Source organism: Arvicola amphibius, chromosome 12, assembly GCF_903992535.2.
Source record: "Arvicola amphibius chromosome 12, mArvAmp1.2, whole genome shotgun sequence".
Classification (NCBI taxonomy): Eukaryota; Metazoa; Chordata; class Mammalia; order Rodentia; family Cricetidae; genus Arvicola; species Arvicola amphibius.
In genome coordinates, this window is record NC_052058.2 from 87,081,591 (window position 1) to 87,100,764 (window position 19,174).

A 19,174-nucleotide genomic window follows, 5' to 3' on the forward strand; every position below is an offset into this window, starting at 1 on the left:
CTTAGAGTTAGTTCCTTTTGATGTATATATGTATGTGGTCAACCGCAGATTCATTGACCTGGGAGTTATAATACAAAATGTGTGGGTGAAAAAAAGTCACAGATTTGTTGCCAGGCAGGAATTTGATGCAGTGACTTTGTCATTGTACATTTGTCAGATACTTTCTGAGCACTGAGTCATTTTGAACGTTTAGGAATTTAAATAACTTAGTATCTTGAAGCTCTTTTTTTCCTTTTTTTAACACTCTTTTTCTTTTTAAAAGTTTAACTTTTTTTTTTTAAATTTTATGTGCATTGGTGTGAGGGTGTCAGATCCCCTGCAACTGGATGTTTAGACAGTTGTGAGCTGCCATGTGGGTGCTGGGAATTGAACCCCGGTCCTCTGGAAAAGCAGTCAGTGCTCTTAACCACTGAGCCATCTCTCCAGCCCCCTTGAAGCTCTTTTTTTAAACTACCAAAGTACATTGAATTCTTTAAGTGGAAAATAGCATAAAATGTTAATGTACTCGAACAATTGCAGTTAGTATGGTAGATCCTTCACCTTTCCTTAGCAGAAAACAAAATTATGGAGCTCTTTTAGTTTTTCCTGAGAACTGCCATATCTATTAGTACTATTGCCAAGACTGCAGATGTTTTTTACTTGCTTGTGATATTTAACAAGAACTGAATTATTGAGTAAAAAGTTTTTTTTTAACCTACCTTTAAAATCAAGTGGGAGGGTAGAAAGGAAATAAACAATGGAAGCATTAAAAAATATTTCAGTAGATATCTCTTTCCCCCATCTCTTCCCTTTCCCCTTTCATTCCCTTTCTTTCTGTTTGTCATAAAATTTATCCAGGTTTATTGTCAAACATTGTATCAACCTAGATTATATAATAAAAATTCTGTTATGCTTCATCTACATGTAAAAGGGTACTTTTCAAGTTTAGAATCTTTTGAGCTTTTGAAACTTGTAAAGAAAAAGCTAGACAGACTACATTATTATTTGTTAAAGACCTAAATTTTGTTTGTTTTTTTCAAGACAGAGTCTCTTTGTGTAGTCCTGGCTGTCCTGGAACTCACTTTGTAGACCAGGCTGGTCTCAAAGTCTCAGAGAACCACCAGCTTCTGCCTTCCCAGTGCTGGGATTAAAGGGGTGTGCCACCACCGCCCAGCTCTGATTTTTATATTGGGACTGATGGTTCATTAAACATTTGATTTTTGCCAATAGAACACTACCTTGTCACATTTTTTTTCACTGTCAGATCAATATTTTTTTGGTGTAAAAATCTGGCTCTGTTGATGGATGAGTATATGAACCTAGTAGTAGGAAACATCTAACCTGATTGGGGATTGCTTATATGCCATCAGCATTCAAACACTGGCAGTCTTGTATTGTCTTTCTCTTTCAGCAAAATATCTAAGTCACTCATGGGTAATTATGGTTTTGGTAGTAGCCAGGTGGATCATTTCATGGTGTTTTATTCTCATGTAGGTAATGCACTTTCTAGGCCAGTATATAATGGTGAAGCAACTCTATGATCAACAGCAGCAACATATGGTATACTGTGGTGGAGATCTTTTAGGAGATCTGCTTGGACGTCAGAGTTTTTCTGTGAAAGATCCAAGGTAAAAAGGGCAAGGGTTTATTATATATCTTTGAGTGCTTATACCTGCTCACTCTAGCTGTATACCTTTTTTGTTTTAGTATTTTAGGGGATGAATGTGTTAAATAGCCAGTGAGATAAATACAAAGTTCAGTAGTGACAAGTGTGGGCAGTCTGATTTGATGGTACATACAGTACAGTCTTCATACATGGTAAAATAACATGGCAGTAAGAGCTATGGAAGAGAAGTACATGAAACGGGAAATGGAGTGTCTGAGGTGCATTTAAGAAGCAAAGTTTGTGCTGAGCTGGAGCAGTTTCTAGAGGGACTGATTGGAAGGAGAGCTTCTGATTGAATATATCTTGTATATAGGTTGAATAGGAGGGAGCCATCACTAGGTTTAGAAGTCTGTGAGGTATTAGAGAGAAAGGAAGAAGTATGAGCTGATAAGAAAAATACAGAACAACAGGGGAGTTTGAGGTTCATGGTGAGTTCAGTAAGAATCGAGTAGAGTAAATTTGACCTATATGGTATTCTTTGCTTACTTGGTGGTGTGTACGGTCATTGGCTTAACTGAGAAGCTAGTGTTCTTAAAACATTTTTTATAATTTAAAGTTTTATTTCATGTGTATGAGTGTTTTGCCTGCATGTGTATGTCTGCATGTTTATGTTTATGTTTGCGGAAGAGGGTGTCAGATCCCCTGGAATTGACGCTGCAGATGGATGTGAGCCACCATGTGAGTGCTGACAACTGAACTGTTTCTCTGTCCGAGCAGTCAGTGCTCTTCAGCTGAGCGTCTGTCTGTCCCACTCTCACCCTCTTTAATAGTGAGTGCTGCTTCTGAAGCTTCCTTTCACACTCGCATTTCTCAGTCACTGATGTAAAACTTGACATCTAGAAGGAGAGAATGATTTTCAAAGGCAGTCTCCCAGTTGGGTTACTAATAATTAATAAAATAAAATTTGATCAAATTTTACTGGGGACAAAATAGCAGGGACTGGACGTTCATTTCTTTTTTGTTTTTTAAAACAGGGTCTCACATTAGCCTAAGGTAGGCTCAAAATCAGTATGCTGCTAAGAATTAACTACTGTTGTCTGGGGGCCCAGCATCCAGCAGCACAGGGCTTTGAAAGGAATCTACGGAGTCGGCATAGGCTAAGGCTTTTCTGTCTGAGGTGGTTTAGGGAAAAACACTCACACACTCTTGATGGCTTTTTTTCTTTATTCTGTTCTCTCTCTGTTCTTTCTACTGTATACTTTTTTCTACAATTTATATATTCCAACAAAGGTTTTTTCGGGCAATATAGGAATTACAGTGTGGTTATTCTGTTTTTCAAGTGACTACAAAAACAGTAAAAAACAAAACAAAACAACAACACAAAAAAAAACAGCGTGTTTCCCATATTCCTTACATGGTTAAACATTTTGCGTATTATAGGTAAAAACAAAATATATCCCAAGAACTCACGTACATTTCATACCCAAGCAACTTGTTATAGATTAACTGTGTAAGCAAGCAAGGTATTCTTCTCAGTCAGGTATTTTACTGGCAGGCTGCATTTTGCAGTTATGAAGAAAGGACCAATTACTTTATTACTGATCTAGAAAGGTAATCTTACAAGGAATCTTAAAGGAATCACAAACCTAAACTTTAATATATATAAAAAAGCATCAGTTAGCTCTACTTTAAATCTTTAGGGTGCATGCCCACTCATCAATAGTATTTTATATCAGGAGATTGAGGACAGAAATGAGTATAAGGAATTAATAATCACCTTTGATCATCAGCCAAACCAAGCAAGGAAAGTACATCAGCTATTAATAGTTGGGCTGCTTTGTTCTTGTTCCCTGACCTTAAAGAGTTCTGCATTCAACTCTGTGCCTTTTTAAAACTTTAGATTGTCCTCTTGGGTTTTTCACCTCAAAGTTATTTAACAAAAAGATCTTAGTTAACTTAGTTATTTTCAAAGCTTTGTTTCAGTTGTGATACACTCGGGACCTGTAAACGCATCTCGCAACACTAAAGTTTAAAGAATTTAAACTAGCTGGACTACTGGGACTCAGTTGTTTTGTTTTTCTTTTCATTTGTTTGTTTGCTTTTGTTATCTGAGGCAGGGTTTCTCTGTAGCTTTGGTGCCTGTCCTGGAACTAGCTCTTGGAGACTAGGCTGGCCTTGAACTCACAGAGATCCACCTGCCTCTGCCTCCCAAGTGCTGGGATTAAAGGCTTGCCCAACCACTGCCTGGTGGGACTCAATTGTTAATCATTAATTTGAGCTACAATCTATGCAGCTCCTTACGTGAAACTCACAGGCCCTGGTTATGTAGCATTGCCTTGTATTTATTTTTGTTAAAACTCTGTATAAGCTATAATTATTATTATCAGTTAGATAGTACATCTTGAAAGAATTATCTTGACAATTCATAGATAAAAATGCCCAGTAGAGGGGGCTGGAGAGATAGCTCAGAGGTTAAGAGCACTGATTGTTCTTCCAGAAGTCCTGAGTTCAATTCCCAGCAACCACATGGTGGCTCACAACCATCTATAATGAAATCTGGTGCCCTCTTCTGGCCTGCAGGCATACATGCAGACTGAACACCGCACAAAAAATCAATCAATCAATCAATCAATCAATCAATCTTAAAAAATACCCAATAGAATGAGATGTTTCCAAGAGATTAAACACACACTATATTACCTGGTTTCTAGCAAATAACCTTGAACTTGATCTTCCAGCCTGAAGAACCTCCCAAATGCTGGGGTTTGATGCAAGCACTACTCTGTGAGGCTCCTCTTTTTTTTTTTTTTTTTTTTTTTTTTTTTTTTTTTTTTTTTTTTTTTTTTTTTTTTGAGATAAAGTTTCTCTGTGTATCCTTGGCTGCCCTGGAACTCACTCTGTAGACCAGGCTAGCCTTGAACTCACAGAGGCCCGCCTGTCTCTGCCTGGGATTAAAGGCTTGAGCCACCACTGCCTGGTGCCTGGTTCCTTCTTAATATATAAATTATTATTAAAAAATTGTGGGAAAAGGATTGTGCCTGTTTACCTAAGAGAAAGTAGGAAGGTAACATATCACAGGTATATTTAATATATACTTAAAAAAAAACACAAATATTTGTATGTTGTTTCTTTCACAGCCCGCTCTATGATATGTTGAGAAGGAATCTTGTCACGTCAGCCTCCGTTAACACAGGTATGTTGTATGTTTCTTCAGTCTGTATTGAAGCTTTGAGTTTAAGGAAGCAAATGGCGGGAACAAGGGTTAAGATGAAATGAAGTGCTGTCTGTCATGACTGGGAGGGATGTATGTATAACTCATGTAGAATGGTTTGACTGTTGAGTAAATTCTCGCTGATACATTCCATCATACTGAAGCTAGGAGAGATGCCTACATTGTAGACGGTTTTTTTCTCTATGTGTCACAGGGGATTGAGCCTGTGTTTATATGCTCTAACCCTGACCTACATGTCTAGCTTCCTGTTTACTATTTTGAGACAGTTTCTCCTTAAGTTGCCCAGGAAGGCCTTGAATTTGTGGATTCCTGTTTCTGTCTTCCAGTAGCTGTATTATATATTTGCTTCATCTTTATATACTTGAAAAAATCTCTCAGATAGGGATTTTTTTCCTTTCAAACATAATCACATTATTACTGTACTCATAAGTAATAATAAAATTAATAAATGTTTCCTCATCCTATTAAATAAGCTAGTTTGTAGTTTTTCCTCAGTCATCTTAAAAATATCTTTTACTTTTGGTTTGTTCAAAGTCCATATATTGGACTGAGAGTAATTGCAAAAGACAAAAAACTAACTTGCCTTTTTTGTGTGTGGGGGTGTGTGTGAGAGAGATTTAGTTTGACTAAATTGGTAACCTTTTTGAATTCACGTAATTGTACATATTTGTGGGGTTCCATGTATTTTGTTACATACAGAATGTTCAGTGATCAATTTGGGAGAAGTAACATGCCTACCATCTCAAGTTTAGCTCTTTGTGTGTGTTGGAGGCATTACAAAATCTCCACCTCTAGCTCTTAAAATATTTAGTAAATTACTGTGTCCACTGTATTGTGGTGTGGAATACCTCCTTTTGGTTTTCATCATATTTGTTGAAGATTTGGGTAACTGTAGGATTGCCTGTGTTCTAGAGTTGGCGGGTTGTATCCTTGTGGTTGTGTTTCTTTTACCCTTGCTGTTTTTGAATAATGTTTGTATAGATTCAGGTTTAAATTTCTTTGCTGTCAGATCTTCATTGATGGTGCTTTGGAGTTCTTTTTTTCCCCTTTATACGTCTCACATTAGTTACATAAGCCTGTCACTCTTTCACATATGAGTCTGTGGACTCTTGGTAGTATTATAAAGGTTCTCCCAAGAAATTTCCACCTTCATGATTTTAGTAATTTGTTTCTGTAACATACATTTCTTATCTGTGAGACAGAGTCATACATTGTAGTTCAGGTTGGCCTGGAACTTACTGTGTACCCCAGGCTAGCCTCAAACTTGGAAATAACTGCCTATCCTGACCTCATAAATGTTGCGATCCCAGGCTTGAGCCACTACATTTGGCTCAATAAATTGTTCTGTCTAAGCCAATTTGACTCTTTCCGGACTTTTTAAATACTGCCTTTGAATGTATTAGTATGAGGAGAAAACTGGCTTATTGGAGTCTGGCTTCCAGAGTGGTCAGATAGAGATGGTACTGATGTGTGTGACACTCTTTCTCACTCTGGATAGTGAAACTGTCTCCTCTTCAGTTTGCCTTAGTTAGATTTTTTTTTTTTTTTTTTTAAGATTTATTTATTTACAGTGTTCTGCCTGCATATATGCCTGCAGGCCAGAAGAGGGCACCAGATCTCATTACAGATGGTTGTGAGCCACCATGTGGTTGTTGGGAATAGGACCTCTGGAAGAGCAGCCAGTGCTTTTAACCTTTGAGCCATCTTTCCAGTCGGCCTCACTTAGATTTGAGGAACACCTTCCAACTTATACTATCTCGCTAGAGTTTGCTGATGTTCATGGAAGAAAATAGATTGCCAAGAATCTTCCTAAATCTCTCTTCATGTCAGTGAAAGACATTGAGAGGGGGAGCTTCAGACGAGAGGCAGTTTTCTTGAAATGTAGTCATTTGTTAACTAAAACTTTCTTTGAAGTCACTGATGGTTTGAAATTCATGAAGGGTTTTATAACTTTGTATATTCAGTTAAATCTGATTTTTGATCCTTCCTCTGAATATTTAGAGTGAGCGTATTCTTTCTTTACTCCCCCACCCCTTATTTTCTTTCTTGTACCGTTCCTGCATATATCTTTCTCTATAGTGTGTTATAAAGATAAAGAACATGTAACAGTTCAGTTCATCTTTACAGCCACCCTGTGAAGAGGTCCTAGAGGTAAAGAAATAGAAGGTTTATTGTTATTTTCAAATCCAGTCAGTGGTTTGCCTGGTACCAGACTCACGGTCACTGGCCCCTGGCCGGTCCTTGCACTCTCATTACGCCGCACACCAGTACATTCTTAACCCTTCTCAACTCTAACGGAGTTTGCTGCACTCTCCCAGTTTTTTGGATCCACATTTTTTCTCTTAATATTAAGTTGTTGAATTTTTTTTTATTTAACTTGTCATTTTGAAGAAATTTTGTACTTCTTTTTTAAAGGCATAGAATCCTGATAGAGTGTGAACACCTGTAACGTAACCCCATTGCTTGGGAGGCAGAGATGGAGAATCTAAAGTTCCAGCCTAGTGTTGGCTACATAGCTACCCAGTCTCAGGGAAAAGGAAAAAATATTAAAGTATTTATCATGCTCTTTACCCAGATTCCCTCACTGGTAATATGTAACATAATCATAACGTACTGATGCCCTAGAAAATTACTACAAGGAATTATTTCAAGTATTAAAAAATGTATTATTTATGTATGTATGGAGGGTTTCATAGAGAATTTTGCAAGAAGTTTGGGTTGTCTGCTCTGACTTGCTTTTATAATTAGTACTTATGGTTGGATGTCTCTGTTGACCCGAAAAGACAAATGGAAAAAGTGCTTTCCTTATAACTTCTGCACCATTGCAAGTGGTTTAGACCTTGTTTATTCATTTATTTATTTTTGCCCCCCCCCACCTGAGATAGGGTTTCCCTAACAGCCGTGACTGTCCTGAACTCACTCTGTAGACAAGGCTGGCCTCCCTGAGTGCTGGATTGATCTTTATCTGTTTTGATTGTTGAAGAAAATGGCCATTATTTAAAATGAAGATAGTTCTTTCTAAATAATTTCTCCAACTTTCCCCAGGTACACTAATAAAATGAAATAGATATAACAAGCTTAGTTTGAATTTTCTTTTTACATTGTTTTAATTTCTTTTTGCTTTTAAGTACTTTGGCCTAAAGTAAGGCTTTTTAGTAATACAAGTGACCACGGGTGGCTTTTTTTTTTTCTTTTAGAGAGCAACTTCACCTGTGTTGCATTAGTTTGATCTTGCTTTGAAGATGCCTTTGGCCAGAAAATGCTGTCTCTGAACTTGTCCTCACTTAGCTATAGAAATGTTACAATTCTGAAAAATGTTTGTTTTATAAAAATTGACTGAGTTGTCAGAGTAGTTAGAGTCTGGACCTGAGTTCTCAGCAGCCAGGCGGATGTTGCTGCTGTTTTCCGTGAACTCACCTTTCTGGCTCTGCTAGTGACTGCTGAATTCTATCCTCAGCAGTCATAGTTGAATGTGTATCAGTTACACAGAGCTTATAGTAATTGTGTCAGCATCTCAGTAGCTTGTTCTTTTCTGTAGTCATGTCAGGTTTTGTTTCACTTGAGACTTTTGTAAGTCCTTGGGATGCATTTCCCTCTTCAGCTAATGTGAGATGGCGCAGTGGTTAAAGGACTTGTGCAGGCCTGATGACGTGAACTCGCAAAGTTGTCTTCTGACCTGCACAATGCAAGTGTGACAGGTGTGCCCATTATACACAACAACAGTAGATAAAAATCTAGAGACAAAGAATTTCTCTCAACTGTGTTCTCCCCTCCCCCTTTCTCTCTACTTCTGGTGATTGTTCAGAGAGAAACATTCACTTCCAGTCTGTACTCAGGGATTGGAAGTCAGATCATGAAATCAGCATTGGCATTTAAGAATGCAGGTTCAAGGTTAGCTTGAAGATGGAACTGTTTTCTGAAACAAGTCTGGCAAATTTCTGGTTTTCAGATCTTGTAGTACAGCCCTTAAAAATACAAACTCAAATAAACAGTAACCTTTGTTGATAAGGTAGGCACTTTGTTGCTACAGGAAGAGATGAACACTGCATTGTTTTCTGTTTGAGGTCACTTTTTGCATAAGAATCTGAACACATGCCTTGGAAGAGCATCTTTGGCTACTTTTGCTTCCCCCAGATTGTTCTGGTGTTATCTTTTACCATGGCCTGTCTTGTTTTTTGTCATTTTTAGCAGTTTTGGTTTTTTTTTTCTCCCCATCTTGGGACTGAGAGTCTTTTCCAGGCAGAAGTCTATCTATAGAGAAGAAGCCTCCTCAGGGCTGTCTGCTGAGGTTTTGTGGAAAGAATGGTTATTACCAGGGAAGGTTTTCTTTTGTTTTACTTGCTATCCAGATGCTGCTCAGACTCTCGCTCTCGCACAGGATCACAGTATGGATATTCCAAGTCAAGACCGACTGAAGGTAAAATCACCATGCGGTGACTTCTTTTCTTGTACAGAGTGGCCCCTTCTCTGTACCTGTGGATCTTGGGCTCCCAAGGCCTTTTCGTGAATGTGGTAAGAATTTAGTAAGAAAAGTCCTTGGGAGTTCACAGACCAGGGACAGAGTGAACCTTCTCTGTTCTGCCCTTAACAGAGTTCCAGTCTCTGAATGTGTCTTTGGGATGTAGCACTTCTGATTTTTACTTCTTCCAGTTGCTCTTTTTCTTTCTGTCTTTCTCTGTCTCTCTGTTTCTCTTTCTCTTTCGTGTGTGTGTGTGTGTGTGTGTGTGTGTGTTTGCATTTGCGCACATGTGTGTGCGCGTGCATGTATGTGTTTAAGATGGTACATATTGGGTTTTTGAGGAATTGCTGTATTAGACTGTAGCAGGCTTGTTGCAGTTCAGTTCATGTCATACCATTTCCTAGTTTCCTCAAACCTGGGGAAACTTTAAGATCATCGTGGAATATGTGAGGATGTCACGTGCTTTCTGAATTAATGCCTAATATGAAGTAGACTGTGCAGACAACCTGTTTTTTTTTTAAGAGTGTATTTTGTCCTTTGTAAAGAGGTTATTCCTTCCCCAAGTTTGGGATCCTGCTAGCTCTTCTCATGGTGTTGAGAGGTGTTGTGTTGCTTTACTTGACAACTCTTGTCAGCTGCAGAGCTCTATTTCTTGTGCATAACCCATTGTGTTGCACACTAACTGGTGAGCCAGAATGGAACTGCTACATCCCCTGGTCTTAGTCATTTCTGGTGTACTGATAGACACCCTTCCCTTTCAGCACAGTGCATCAGAATGTTCCAATTCCAGAAAAAGAACTGCAGAAGATGATACTCATACACTGCCTACCTCACAATGTAAAAGCAGAGATTCTAAACGAGGTAAACTTTGTTTTAAGACTCTCCTTCTCTCCTTTATTGGAACTTCTAGAAATGGCATCTGCTGCTTTCATACTCAGCCTGCTTTCAGGTCCTGAGACGGGGAAGGTGTGTCACCATGAAGAAATGAACTGTCCAATTAGCAGATGAGTTTCACGCAAGTGAATAGCTACAGCCCTGTCTTTTATATACATAAAAAACAAGAATCAAGCATGTTTTTCCATACTAACAAACAAGTTTTTCCCATCCTCCAACATTAACCTCTGGCAAAAACAAATGTCAAATGTTTTCTTTCAACTTTTACATCAAAAACATCTTTATTTTATTTTATTTTGTTTTCTTGAGACAGGGTTTCTCTGTAGCTTTGGAGCCTGTTCTGGAACTAGCTCTTGAGACCAGGTTGGCCTCGAACTCACAGAGATCTGCCTTTCTTTGCCTTCAAAACATTTTTAAACCAAAAACAACACTTACCGTATTTCTCGCTTGGCCAAATATTGAGCCAGGTCCATCCTATCTTTACAAAACTAAAAGATGATTGACATAGGCAGGTACATATTTTCAAGAATAACAATCCCATTCAAAGCATATTTACAGAAATAGGGATGATCTTTCTCTGATCTTGTCAGCACTGAATCAGACAGCTCCAGGGGTCTGAAGTGACAGTGGGCATCTCCAGACAAGAAACCCGAGAAGCATCAGCTCCCAAAGAATTTTAGGAAAAGATATTTGAGAAAAAAAGGGGTTTCCAGGAATGATTACATCTGTCCCATGAATGACTGAAAAATGGCACTAAGACAGCCAAGAGAGCCAGGCGGTGGTGGCACAGACCTTTAATCCCAGCACTCAGGAGGAAGAGGCAGGCAGATCTCTGAGTTTGAGGCTAGCCTAGTCTACAGAGTGAGTTCCAGGACTGGCTCCATAGCTACTAAGAAACCCTGTCTTAAACAAACAAACAAACAAACAAACAAAACAAAACAAAACACCACAGGAACCAAACAAAAAAGACAGCCAAGAGAATCATCAGTTATGAGAGAAGAACACATGTAAACTGTGCAGTCTCAGCAGTATTCTGCGCTGTCCTGAAGTCCTTTCACTGGTCCTTGCCAAGTGAGACTGTCCCTGTGGGCTTTTGCCTCTTCTGGAGACCTGTTGGACAAGCACACACATACTGGATCAAAACTTGGATCAAAACTAGGCTGCACAGCTTCCAGCAGGCATCTATCTAGATAGTAGGTATTTTTTTTTTAAAAAAAATTTATTTATTATGTACACAGTATTCAGCCTCCATGTATGCCTGCAGCCAGATTTCATTACAGATGGTTGTGAGCCACCATGTGGTTGCTGGGAATTGAACTCAGGACCTCCGGAAGAGCAGACAGTGCTCTTAACCTCTGAGCCATCTCTCTAGCCCCAATAGTAGTATTCTTTGGCAGCTTCTGGACAGTGGGAAGTACAGGACCCTTGCTTGAGCTAGTGAGCTTGAGAGGACGCTGCTCGTGTGTAGACTCGGTGTGAACACGGCTTTTTGACTTTCGGTTGCCCTCTCGAGACTTTTAATTTTGGCTTGGCTTTTATCTTTTCAGGTGGAAACTAATTTTTAAAGATTTAAAGCTTGCAAACATGGCAAAATATATGTAGCAGCACAATATATTTAACAGCACAGAGGCAAACAGTAGTTAGCACGTTGAGTAGTTGTGTTACATTGGTAGAGCTTTTTATCCTGTCAGGCACATGGTCAGGGTGAGTGAGTTTAACTCATATTTTAGAAGTTTCTCCTAAAATTTTCTGAAATTTTGGAGTTTTTCTTTTTCTTTCCTTCCCTTTCCTTCCTTTCCTATTCCTTCCCTTCCCTTCCCTCCCTCCCTCCCTCCCTCCCTCCCTCCCTCTCTCTCTCTCTTTTAACAAAACCATAAATTTCCCTAAAGGTATTTAGTTATGTCATAATGCTTTCTAGTATCTAGTTCCTGGTTCATAATTGGGTCAAAGGCAGATTAGATTTTTAATAATATCTCAAAAAGTTATTAAGTTCTAAAGCTGTTTTATATGTTTAAATTAAATTTGAAATAGTTTATCATGCTAGCTTGTTTTCTCATTATATTTGAATATAAATTGATTTTTAATCTATGCTATTTTAGTCTTAAATGTATGCTTTTATTTAATTGTAAATCTTATTTTCTGCTGGGCGGTGCTGGCGCACGCCTTTAATCCCTATACTCGGGAGGCAGAGGCAGGCAAATCTCAGTGAGTTTGAGGCCAGACTGGTCTACAAGAGCTAGTTCCAGGACAGGCACCAAAGCTACAGAGAAACTCTGTCTTGGGTGCAGGGTGGGAGTAGGGGTGGGGAATCTTATTTTCTAATTACAAAAAGTTTTTTAAAATAATAGCTCAAGACATTATATGTAATTTGTGATAGAAATTTAGGAATGAATTGTTCCATGATTTCCAGGAAGATCGATCTATAGGTAGAAAAGACAGCATTTTTACCTGTGGAAAGAATTATACATATTCTTTTTATAATAATTATAGAACTTGAATATAACCAAGGATAACTTTAATGATTCTATCTTGGGAATTAGTTTCTGATCATTACAGTAATGAAAGGATGAAAATGTAATTGAAGCTTCTCTGGCCACAAATATACCTAAGATAATAGCAGGATGTAATTAATTAGTTGTGTTCTGACAGGGACCAGTTTATTGCAGAAATCTCTGAATCGTATGTGCCTGGGCACATTTGTGCTTCTGTGATTGCCATGGCCAGGTCCAGTGCATTGGTAAGAGGTAGAAGTCGGCGAGAAAGTAGGGAAAGAGTGAATTGCTAAAAGGACTAGAAAAGATTATGTATGGCAACAAGAGTGAACTTAGTAACTGTCGAAGTCCTTACTTAAAATATGTGGATGCCCTATGGTTGCTGGAGGCTGTTGTATAGGTACAGCTTTCTAGTGTATACAATGGGCCAGAGAAATCCTGTGATTTTTGCATGGGAGCTGTTTCTTCTCAGCGGCTGCCATAGCCCGGTCATTGGTACATTATTTAAAACAAACAAAAAAAGATCAAAACCTATATATGTCAGTATATACTTATGTCTATATTGTATGTGTTAATTCATAATAAAGATTTATATGTAAAAATGTTACAATTAAAAAAAATATGTGGGGCCTTGTCACCTGCGGTATTTTTAAGTTACTGATCTTTCAAGGAGCCCTTGATCCAGAAAAGATACATACATGTATTTATTTGGACAGTTTGGAGTTCTTTTTCTATAGTTGTTACCTAACAAAACATACGAATTACAGATAAATATCCCAAACATTTTGCACCAGTAAGACTTAACTTGGTTACTCCCTGTAGGGATCTGTACCACCCTACTTTGATCTCAGGGGTTGGGCTGCTGTGTTATTACCATTTGCTATCCATTGGCTAAACCATTATCATAACATGTATTAGAGTAAGTCATTATTGTTATTATTGTGTGTTTTTGAGACCAGGTCTCACTATGTAGCCCTGACTAACTTGGACCTTGCTATGTGGTGGTTATTAAAGGAAGATGTGTGCCACCATGCTTGGCTCTAGTCATTATCTTTGTTAGGAATTACATTACAGTGTTAGGAATGCTTAAAATTTTAGAAAATGGTCATTTTTTGAAATCCTTTTAGAACAGTGTGTTCAGATGGTTTTAGAGTTTCGTATTCTGAAGTGATTTGCTCATAGTGTTACTGCTTGCTAATGAAACCTAAGTGGGATGTTTGAGCCATGCCACTGAGGTATTTATTTCTGTTTCTTCCTTACTGAGAACAGTTTCTGTTTACTTATTTCTTTTACAAAGATTGTTAAGTATTCTGAGAAAATCTTAGTCATTTCTGATTACCTATAGTTATTTTCATTTGATTTCTGTAGATGAAGATTTAATAGAACATTTAACTCAAGATGAGACATCTAGGCTGGACCTTGACTTTGAGGAGTGGGATATTGCTGGCCTTCCATGGTGGTTTTTAGGGAACTTGAGAAACAACTATGTACCTAGAAGTAATGGCTCGACGGATTTACAGACAAATCAGGTAAAAGTCAAATCTGAGGGGAGCTGTTTTGTTTTGTGCTGTTTTGTTCTTGCTTACTCTGACTATATTTCATCCTTAGCTACACATTCTGACTGTTTTGTTATCTGTATGAATATGATGCCCAGATCTAGCACTGACTCTTCAGGTTCCACTGTGAACCCCTCATAAACAACAATGTGGAAGTGTAAGACAAGTAAATTCTTTTCTCCTCAATTTGCCTTTTGGTCATTTTTTTATATAATTTTATTTAACTTTATTTTATGTGCATTGATGTGAAGGTATCAGATACCTTGGAACTGGAGTTACAGACAGTTGTGAGCTGCCATGTGAGTGCTGGGAATTGAACTTGGGTCCTCTGGAAGAGCAGCCAGTTCTCTTAACTGCTGAGCCATCTCTCCAGCCCGGTCATGGTGTTACTCCCATAGTAGACGATTATTGCACCAGTGGGCACTTCTCACCTGATAAGTTAATATTATAGGGTTCTTCTCATTTAGGTAATACCATTGATGATACTTTTTGTTGCTGCTTTTGGTTTTTGTGAGACAGGGTCTGTATATGGCCCTGACTGTGTGTCCTGGAACTTAACGGTATAGACCAATCTGTTCTCAAACTCACAGAGCTCTGTCAGCATCCTGAGCTCTTCGCAAGAGTACTTTTTTTTTTTTTTTTTTTTTTTTTTTAAGAGCCTGTCCTGGACCTAGCACTTGTAGACCAGGCTGGCCTCGAACTCACAGAGATCCGCCTGCCTCTGCCTCCCGAGTGCTGGGATTAAAGGCGTGCGCCACCACCGCCCGGCCGCAAGAGTACATTTTTTAATGAATAACTTGCATTACTGCCATGTTTATAATTCTTCAGTGGAGTCAGAAAACAAGTAGAATAAGAGCTAGAAAAGTACCTCCTCTCCAGCCACCCTATCCCTTTAACTTTTTTCCTTAAGTCTTCTTTAAGTTTAACAGTTACCATATAAAGGACTGTGTTTCATTAATGGCATTTCCATATATTATTTTTTTCAAGTAAAGAATGCTTTTACTAATAACAAAAATGAATAAACAAATAAACTATACATTCAGAATTTATATCAACTTAAGATAATGATGGCATAAGTAATTAGCAATTTTTTATTGATTTATATTTAAAAATATAAGATAAAAACCGTCATATCAATGTTGGACAGGGCAAACTAACAGAAGGAAAAGAGCCCAGAAGAAGACACAGTAATACTCACTTGTTCACACACACAGGAATCCCTTAAAAATACTAAACTGAAAGCTATAATATTACACATAGGACTTGGTACAGACCCATGTAGGCTCTGTGCTTTTGCTCCTTCCATCTCTGTGAGTTCATATGAGCTTTGCTCAATTGATTTAGAGGGCTCATATATCTGTTTTGTTGTTGTTGTTGGTTTTTTTGAGACAGGTCTCACTATGTGGCTTTGGTTGTCCTGGAACTCACTACATAGATGAGGCTGGCCTTGAACTCACAGAGATCTGCCTGCCTCTACCCTCCAAGTGCTGGAATTAAAGATGTGTGCCCCTATGCCTGGTTTTTGTTTTTGTTTTTGAGACAGGGTTTCTTTGTGTAGCCTTGGGTGTCCCGGAACTTACTCTGTAGACCAGTCTGGCCTTGAACTCACCAAGATCCAAGATCCACCTGCCCCTGTCTCTCAAGTACTGGGATTAAAGATGTTCACCACCACTGCCTGGCTCATATTTCATTCTTTTTTTTAAAAAAAATATTTATTTATTATATATATACAATATTCTGTCTGTGTGTATGCATGCAGGCCAGAAGAGGGCACCAGACCCTATTACAGATAGTTGTGAGCCACCATGTGGTTGCTGGGAATTGAACTCAGGACCTTTGGAAGAGCAGGCAATGCGCTTAACCTCTGACCCATCTCTCCAGGCCCCATATTTTATTCTTAATGTTCCTCCATTCCCACTCCCTCCCTGTGTCCTCCACCCGGTAGTCCCTTTCTCTCCTTTCAGTAGTTCCCCTTTCTGTTTTCATATCACATGTACATGTATTCCATGACTGTCTTCAAACCCCCTTAATATTTTGCCTTGATAGTTTCGGGACCACCCCCACCCCCCTACACACACACACATAGACACACACACACACACAAAATTAAAATCTAGAAATGCACATGACAGACAACATTCAGTGTATGTCTTCCTGAGCCCGGCTTATTTCACTTAACAGTGTTCTGTGGGTCATCAATATTCCTGGAAATGTCATTTTCTTCTTTTTGGGGGGGTGGGGTTCAAGACAGGGTTTCTCTGTAGCTTTGGAACCTGTTCTGTAATTACCTCTTGTAGACCAGGCTGGCTTCTAACTCATAGAGATCCGCCTGCCTCTCCCTCCTGAGTGCTGGGATTAAAGGCATGCGCCACCATCACCTGACTGTCATTTTCTTCTTAAAGCTGAATAAGATTCTGTTGTCTCTAGGTTCCATATCTTCTTCATCCATTCATTTGTTTATGAACATCTAGGTAGTTCCATTATCTATTGTGAGAAGTATAGCAATAAACATAAATGTGCAAGTTATTATATGATAGGGCTTAGAGTCCTTTGAGTATATACTGGAGTGGAAAAATTTGTTTTGTTTTGTTTTGGTTAGTTTTTTGAGACAGGGTTTTGCTGTAGTTTTAGAGCCTGTCCTGGAACTTGCTCTTGTAGACCAGGCTGCCTCTGCCTCCTCCTGAGTGCACCACCACTGCCTGGCTTAGAGTGGAAAAGTTTTATATGAAACTTTCACACTGATTTCCATAGTGAGTACGTTAAGTTTTGTTCTTATGTTGTTTTGAGTGTGACTGTTGTTTTCAGTGTGACTGTATTAGTTTGTTTTCCCACCAGCATTCATTTCTTTTCTTCATTTGTGGTTTGTTTTCTTTTATCTTAGTTGATATGCTCAATTGCACTGGCTACTTTATAGAAATACTGTTAGGCTTTATATTTGTAATTATTGTTTGCTTTCAGTGAAATGTAAGACCAGGGCTTTTGCATTGTTCACTTACTAGAATAGTGTCTGGTACGTAATATGTATTCAGTGAGTGTTTGTTCTTTAAAAGAGGGTCGTAGAGCAGTAGCCAAACACAGAGTTCTATAAAATGTCATGGATGATGGCCTGGAGAGATGGCTTAGAGGTTAAGAATGCTTACTGTTCTTCCAGAGGATCTAGGTTCAGTTCTCAGCATCCACATGGTGACCACACTTGTCATAACTCCAGTCCCAGTTCCGTTTACTGGCCTCTGGACACTGCATGCAGCAAGACACTTAGACACATAAAATTCATATAAATTTTTAAAAACTGTCTGTAGGTGAATGTAGAAGTTAAGTTTGCATATGTTGGTGTTTGAAGCTTCAGAAAGTAGTTGTGTGGTGGTGCATGTGTATAGTCTCAGCACTTAAGAGGTTGGGCCCAGGAGGATGTTGAGTTTGAGGCCAGTCTGAGCTATGTAGTGAAGTCCAGGCTCACCAGGACTGTATAATTTAATTGTTTTTCCAAAAAGAAACACAAATTTCAAAAGTGTCATGTTCAAAGAGTCGGATTGCCATCAGTATTTTTCTGGAAAGCAGTTACTGATCATAAATTAGGAAGGAATATGTCAGAAAGCATAGAACTTTTCTAGATTGTCACTTGTGGAGATGACTGTTGAATGCATTGTGTCTAGTAGAACAACTGTTAAGTTCTTTTAAACTCTTTGTGTCCCATTTTTGTATATTGTACTTCATTTAGTGTTAAAAAAAAGTTCCTTGCAGGTACCTGTATGTTACGTATCTTGTGACCCTAGATGACCTGTTGAATGAAGACATGCCGTTGAGGAAAGGCATGGCATTCTCTAGATGGCATGTGAAGACATTAAGTTGGTTCTACATCTCTCATAAGTCACTGATTACAAAGCTCACTTTTGTTTTTCTCCATTAGGATATAGGTACTGCCATTGTTTCAGACACTACGGATGATTTGTGGTTTTTAAATGAGTCAGTGTCAGAGCAATTAGGTGTTGGAATAAAAGTTGAAGCTGCTAATTCTGAGCAGACAAGTGAAGTAGGGAAAGCACGTGACAAAAAGGTATGTTTGAACATTTCACTCTGATTGTAACTGTATCGACAGAATTATCTGTTTAGGTGTTAAGTATTTCTCTGTGTCCAGTTTTAGGATTTAGATTAATTTAGACAAGGCTGCCTTAGAAATGAGCCAAGATTCATGGAGAAACTCTTGCTGCTTTAGGGACATGCTGCTCCTTCCCTCTTATGGTCCGTTGTATAGTATTTCTTCTAGAAATTTTTGCTTATAAGGCAAAGCTCTAAATGGCCTTAGTGGTTTCTGTTATAGGAGAAAAATCCTTATGTTTTAAGAACCTTGATAGCTTTGTAACTACTTTATAACTAAATTGGAAAAAGCTAATTTTAAAACGTATTTAAAGTTAGTATGATTTTCTCCTATATTGAGAAGGAAGTTGGGGGGCTGGAGAGATGGCTCACAGGTTGAGCGTATACTGATTGTTCTTCCAGAGGTCCTGAGTTCAATTCCCAGCAACCACATGGTGGTTTACAACCATCTATAAAGAGATCTGGTTCACTCTTCTTGCCTGCAGGCATACATGCAGACAGAACACTATATACATAGTAAATAAATCTTAAAAAAAGAAGAAGAAGGAAGTTGGGGGTAGGGGTTGGAGAGATGGCTCAGTGCTTCAGAGCTCTTTCTGCTTCTCTTCCAGAGAACTTGAGTTCACTTTCTAGCACCCATGTCTGGTGGTTCAGTGCTTCTTACTTTAGCTGCAGGGAATCTATTTTTTATTTTTATTTTATTTTATTTTTTTATTTATTTTTATTTTTTATTTTTTGGTTTTTCGAGACAGGGTTTCTCTGCAGCTTTTAGAGCCTGTCCTGGAACTAGCTTTTGTAGACCAGGCTGGTCTTGAACTCACAGAGATCCGCCTGCCTCTGCCTCCCGAGTGCTGGGATTAA

The 19,174-nt window shown here is 38.6% G+C and overlaps 1 protein-coding gene and 1 non-coding gene across 5 annotated transcripts in view; both read left to right on the plus strand.

Annotated features, from left to right (window-relative positions):
• Positions 1–19,174, plus strand: part of Mdm4 (MDM4 regulator of p53) — a 40,708-nt gene that overhangs the window by 12,342 nt on the left and 9,192 nt on the right. For 2 of the 4 annotated variants that reach the window (XM_038348748.1, XM_038348749.1), the window contains exons 4-9: positions 1,474–1,607; positions 4,723–4,778; positions 9,167–9,234; positions 10,038–10,137; positions 14,031–14,191; positions 18,126–18,272. In XM_038348748.1, coding sequence (XP_038204676.1) covers positions 1,474–1,607; positions 4,723–4,778; positions 9,167–9,234; positions 10,038–10,137; positions 14,031–14,191; positions 18,126–18,272 — 666 coding nt within the window. Of the gene's footprint in view, positions 1–1,473; positions 1,608–4,722; positions 4,779–9,166; positions 9,235–10,037; positions 10,138–14,030; positions 14,192–18,125; positions 18,273–19,174 lie in introns of those variants that run through there. The other 2 variants (XM_038348750.1, XR_005287577.1) reach the window with 2 other exon arrangements.
• Positions 13,033–13,165, plus strand: LOC119799619. The gene has a single exon (XR_005282899.1). It is a non-coding gene; the product is annotated as a small nucleolar RNA SNORA84 (small nucleolar RNA).